This window comes from Colobus angolensis, unplaced genomic scaffold, assembly GCF_000951035.1.
Source record: "Colobus angolensis palliatus isolate OR3802 unplaced genomic scaffold, Cang.pa_1.0 Scaffold31, whole genome shotgun sequence".
In the NCBI taxonomy this organism is placed as follows: domain Eukaryota; kingdom Metazoa; phylum Chordata; class Mammalia; order Primates; family Cercopithecidae; genus Colobus; species Colobus angolensis.
The window spans coordinates 3,223,566-3,229,565 of NW_012116377.1; the positions used below are offsets into that span (position 1 = coordinate 3,223,566).

A 6,000-nucleotide genomic window follows, 5' to 3' on the forward strand; every position below is an offset into this window, starting at 1 on the left:
GATCTCACAGGTCTTCCCCATGCTGTCATTCACTGGTCTTGCTTTTTCTACAGGATGCTCAGAGGGCACCCGAAGCCCTCTCAGTCTCTAGGTCTCCAGACTGCCGAGTCTTCCTGTTCCCTCAGTATTTTTTCTTTTTTTTTTCCTTCTTCTTTTTATTTATTTATTTATTTTTTTATGGATACTCACCCAGGCTGAAGTGTAGTGATGTGATTGTGGCTCACTGTAACCTCAAACTCCTGGGATTAAACTCCTGGGCTCAGGTGATCCTCCTGCCTCAGCCTCCCAAGTACTTAGGACTACAGGCATGTACCACCATGCCCAACTAATTTTTATTTTTATTTTTTGTAGAGATGGGGTCCTTGATATGTTTCCCAAGGTGATCTCTAACACTTGGCCTCAAGCAGTCCTCCCACCTTAGCCTCCCAAAGTGCTGGGATTACAGGCGTGAACCACTGTGCCTGACCCAGTATTTTTGCTAGAGAGATATGGCCAGTCACTTAGGAAGTTAGATCCCTGCTCATAGTTTCCAAAAGGTGCCTAAGAGACAGGTCACCAGTGTGATTCCAGCTTCAAAAGCACTGGAGCCCCTTCTAGACAATGGAATTCCTGGAGCCTTGCACAACATTCTAGTCATGGGATGTCATCCTCCTATCATGTGAGCTGCTTGGCTCTTGGTAACTACCACCTTAAGACCATCTCCCAAAATGCCTGCTAGTCCATGAAGTTGGCCCTGGTTACCCAGATTTTTTTTGTTGTTTTTTTGAGACTGAGTCTCACTGTCACCCATACTGGAGTGCAGTGGTACAGTCTTGGTTCACCATAACCTCCACCTCCTGGGTTCAAGCGATTCTCCTGCCTCAGCCTCCCAAGTAGCTGGAACTACAGGTGCACACCACCACACTTGGCTAATTTTTGTATTTTTAATAGAGACAGGGTTTCACTATGTTACCCAGGCTGGTCTTGAACTCCTGACATCAGGTGATCGGCCTGCGTCAGCCTCTCAAAAGTGCTGGGATTATAGGGATGAGCCACTGCACCTGGCCCCTGTTCCCCAGATTTAATTTAGACCTTAACTTATGGCTCAAAATGGAATTGCCATAGAACAAATAACAGTTTAGCTGAGGCAAGACTTGAGGAGTATGTTTTTATGGGAGTGGGCTGGGAAGATCCCCTTAGGCTTATGGACCACATTCCAAGGCCCTTTAGACCCTAGTTCACTGAGCAAGAAAACATGGGGAGTCTGTGCAAGCCCCCCGACTGCATGGGACTTCAGAATCAGAGACAGTGACTCTAGATGCTACTGCTACTGAAGCACGACAGGGATGCATGTTGACAGACAAAGCCATCCCCTGTCCTTCCTTCACCGCCTGTGCCATGTGCCTCCTCTTTTCCAGCTAACAATGCCCAGCCCAATGCCAGAGTACCTCAACGTGCACTACATCTGTGAGTCTGCATCCCGTCTGCTTTTCCTCTCAATGCACTGGGCTCGGTCAATCCCAGCCTTTCAGGCACTTGGGTAAGTGGCCACTTTCTGTGCATGTATCCTTGGGCAGGGGCCTTCCTCTCCCTAGGAATGACCTGGAAGAACTCTGAGGGCCTATCTAGTTTGACTGTTCCGATGACCTCATTCAAAGGACCTTGAATTTCTTATTAAATATAGTTAGTGGACTGGTAGCAGGATTACCAGTTGCCAGTTCTGCAGTGTTCCTCTAACCTTTATGGAGCCTCCTAGATATACCAAGGATTTGCTGCTGGGAGCTGGGGATGGAGAAGAATGTAGAAGGCAAGGGGTAGTCCCCAGCACTGTGCTATGCACAGTGTGACTCACAAACTGAAGCCAGGCCAGGAACTGTGCCTAGGCCTTAATAAGGTGAATGTGAATCAGCTGTTTCCTCAAACATGGATTTACGATCTCACACAAGCCACAGTGCCAACTGGCACATTGAGTAGTACAGACCCTGGTGTCATCTCTACAGGAAACCCCCTCCTTTTCTTGCTTTCTGGAGTACCACTTGTGTATGTGTCTCCTCTAAATGCCATCATCGGCTCTGCCAGTGTGCCAAGTGCTGTGCAGCTGGTGTGGCTGCCATCGTACCATCAGGTGACTGGCAGTCTGGTTGAAAGATAAGTAACCATATAAAAATGGAAATACAATGAGAGTTATTGCATATTGCAGTGTAACCATCCTTAGGTAATATGTGGAAAACACTAGAATGGAGGGCAGGGTTTGTTGTCTAGTAGTTTACACTGTTGTCCTTGGGGCAAACAGACCTGGTTGTCGGGCATAAGAATAGCGCTTGTCAGCTGTGTGGCCTTGTGGAAGTCACTTTACCTCTCTGAGTCTCCAGTTTCTCCTTGTAGAATCCTTGCGTGGAGTTAAGATCTCTAAAGCTTTTAACCCAGTGCCTGGCATGCAAGGGACTCAGCAGAAGGCACTGTGGTTCTGTGGGTCAGGTGGTGTGGGATGTGTCCTGAGTAGTTGGAATGGTTACCTCCCTCCATGATTAAAGGAAAGGCAGACAGAATTGTCTCATTCTCCAGGGAGAACAAGACAGGTAGTGACTGCTAAACAAGTATTAGGAGTTTCATTGTTAGCTCTTTGGGAGAATGGCCTACCCCTTGCTAGTATCTGGTACATGGTGTAACCTCAGGCATTTTTTTTTTTTTAAATAACACCACAGTCCACAGTTAATAGTACTGATAGGTACCTGAGATTTTTTTTAATGAGGTTAAAATGTGGTCCACCCACTGCCCTGAGTGTACTTTTTCTAGTTAGGTAATTTGGAACCTCCTCCACAGAGTTTCTCAGTCCGGGCTAGATAAAATGAGCTACCACATTTAAAGTGGTTTCAGTTACATTTCATGTACCGTTTTTCATAAGTTACTGTTCAGGGCAGTGATCATAGTAAAATACTAGACATGCATCTGGGGCATTTGGGAATGACACAGTGCAGTAGTCTTGGTTCTCACTGCCTTCCTGTGGCTGGGCCACACTTAAGGCAACTAGAGGAAACAGCTTTGTCAAAACAGCCCAGTTTCTCCAGCCTCCTGAAATCTTGAGACAGGTGAGGGAATGCAATTTACGAGTTTCTGAGAATAAGGATGTATTGTTTTGTGATGTGCCAACTTTGCTGACTAACCTGAGTAGAAATTAGCCAGGGCAGGGCTGGAAGCGGCCTTAGCTGAACCCTCATCCTCCCTGCTTCTGTCTCGGATCCAGCACAAAGCCTGCCTCCTTCCCTGCAAGGTTTGGAGGGCATGTTTCTGCCCTTCAGAATCTGTGCTCAGCCCTTAGTCTTTTGGTCCCCGCAGCCTCTCGTGACCTTGGCTGCAGGACCTAAGTAACTGATACCATCTCCTGGGACAGAGCCAATCCAGGATGCTGAGGCTTTAGAATACTGTAGGAAATGATGATTTGGCCATGCCTATTAAAATTTTTTATTTAAAGGATGTTTTTTAAGATAATAGTTGATCATTAGAAGGACTTTAGTTAAAACATTCATAGACTTATTCATAGACTTCATCTTTTTCTTGAAGAATGATCCTGGATAGCACTTCAACAAACACTGAGTTCACCTGTTCAGGAAATGCTGTGACTTAGTGCCTGGATGCCCTACAACCTTGGAGAAATGCCAGCACACACCACACTCAGGCTCCTCTCTATATTCCTAGGCAGGACTGCAACACCAGCCTGGTGCGGGCCTGCTGGAATGAGCTCTTCACCCTCGGCCTGGCCCAGTGTGCCCAGGTCATGAGTCTCTCCACCATCCTGGCTGCCATCGTCAACCACCTGCAGAACAGCATCCAGGAAGGTAGGGCACAGGGACTTGGGGCTGGGGTGTATCTTGGCCTAGTCTTGTGGCTGTGGAGCAGAGCCTAGCCCCCTGGTTGGAGGCCCATGTCAGAGACACCTTTGTCGACCCAGGCTGGCAACATAGCAAATTGGATAGCCTCAGTGTCCCACAACATCTATAGGCTGAAAGAAGTTTGACTGTTAAGTTATGGAACCTTTGGGCTGGGCATGGTGGCTCACACCTGTAATCCTAACACTTTGTTAGGCCAGGCAGGAGGATCACTTGAGCCCAGGAGTTTGAGACCAGTCTGGGCAACATAACGAGACCTTGTCTTTACAAAAAGTAAAAAAAATTAGCCAGGCCTGGTGGCATCTGCCTGTAGTCCCAGATACTCAGGAGGCTGAGGCAGGAGGATTGCTTGAGCCCAGAGTTTGAGGCTACAGTGAGCTGTGATCATTCCATATACTCCAGCCTGGGTAATAGAGCAAGATCTCATCTCAATGAATGAATGAATGTTACAGGACGCTTATCAGTTAGAATATGTAAATTTCTGCCCGACTGTCCTCTTCATATGATTAATATGAAGAAAAAATGGAAAAGGTCAGCTTCTTGCTAGGCATTTAGTAATGTTTGCAGAATAATCACAGCTGATATTTTCATCTTCATTGACATTGACAAGTTACTTTTCTCATGTCTAATAGTTCACAGATCCTCACAACCCTATAAAGTAGGGACTATTACCTCATTTTTTCATATGGAGGAACTGAAGCCCTGATAGGGTCCCTGGCTTGCCCCAAATGAAACAGTAAATACAAAAACTAGGGCATAGGTGCAGTGGCTCACGCCTGTAATCCCAGCACTTTGGGAGGCCAAGACGGGATCACCGGAGGTCAGGACAGTCCAGCTTGGCCTTGGCCAACATGGTGAAACCCCTTCTCTACTAAAAATACAAAATGAAAAAGGCCAGGTGTGGTGGCCTTTTTTATTTTGTATTTTTAGTAGAGAAGGGGTTTCACCTCTAATCACTTTGGGAGGCCGAGGCGGGTGGATTGCCTGAGCTCGGGAGTTTGAAACTAGCCTGGGCAACATGGCAAAACCCTGTCTCTACTAAAAATACAAAAAATTAGCCGGGCGTGATGGTGGGCATCTGTAATCCTAGCTACTCAGGAGGCTGAGGCAGGAGAACTGTTTGAACCTGGGAGGCGGAGGTTACAGTGAGCCAAGATCGTGCCACTATGCTGCAGCCTGGGCAACAGAGCGAAACTCTGTCTCCAAAACAAAAAAATGAGCCAGGCATGGTGGTGCATGCCTGTAATTCCAGCTACTCAGGAGGCTGAGGCATGAGAATCGCTTGAACCCAGGAGGCAGAGGTTGCAGTGAGCTAACGCCACTGCACTCCAGCCTGGGTGACAGAGCGAGACTGTTTCAAAAAAAAAAAAACTAGGGCATAGACCTGCATCATGCTGACTCCCTAGTCCAGAACATATGTACCTCACCCAAGCTGCTCCTTAAGAATGAACAAATGACTTTTCTAGTGAGATCTGTGGCAACTATCTAGTATTTGGTGTTCAAAACACCAGCAGTGTCAGGAATAGGAGGTAGCTGTTGTAGTCTCTCCATGTGTAGCATGTCTGTGACACTCTGAAGACTGCTGTCATGCCCAGAATTCTAAGTAACACTGAAAATCTACACTTGTAGCTGAAGTGGAAATTATTGTTTTTTGTTTGTTTGTTTTTTGATACAGAGTCTCTGTGTTGCCAGGCTGGAGTGCAGTGGCAATCATAGCTCACTACAGCCTTGAACCCCTGGGCTCAAGTGATCCTCCTGCCTCAGCCTCCCAAGTAACTGGGACTACAGGCATGCGCCATCACACCCAGCTAATTTTTACATTTTTTTTATAGAGATGAGGTTTTTGCCATGCTGCCTAAGCTTGGAACTTCACTTTTAATTGGGCATTCCGGGTGTTTGATATCTAGGAATGTGAGTGACCTAGTCATACATTTGTTTTTCTAGTTATTTCCTTGGAATAGTTACATAAGGGTGAAGTTTTAAAAACCCTATAACAGGCTGGGTGTGGTGGCTTACACCTGTAATCTAAGAACTTTGGGAGGCCGAGGCAGTTGGATCACTTGAGGTCAGGAGTTCAAGACCAGCCTAGCCAACATGGTGATTTCCTTGGAATAGTTACATAAGGGTGAAGTTT

At 46.7% G+C, this 6,000-nt stretch overlaps 1 protein-coding gene across 2 annotated transcripts in view; it reads left to right on the top strand.

The window, feature by feature from the left end:
• The window catches only part of NR2C2 (nuclear receptor subfamily 2, group C, member 2), an 86,748-nt gene that overhangs the window by 74,089 nt on the left and 6,659 nt on the right, over positions 1–6,000 (top strand). For both annotated transcript variants that reach the window (XM_011950684.1, XM_011950685.1), the window contains 2 exons: positions 1,398–1,519; positions 3,676–3,815. In XM_011950684.1, the coding sequence (XP_011806074.1) occupies positions 1,398–1,519; positions 3,676–3,815 (262 nt within the window). The remainder of the gene's footprint in view (positions 1–1,397; positions 1,520–3,675; positions 3,816–6,000) is intronic.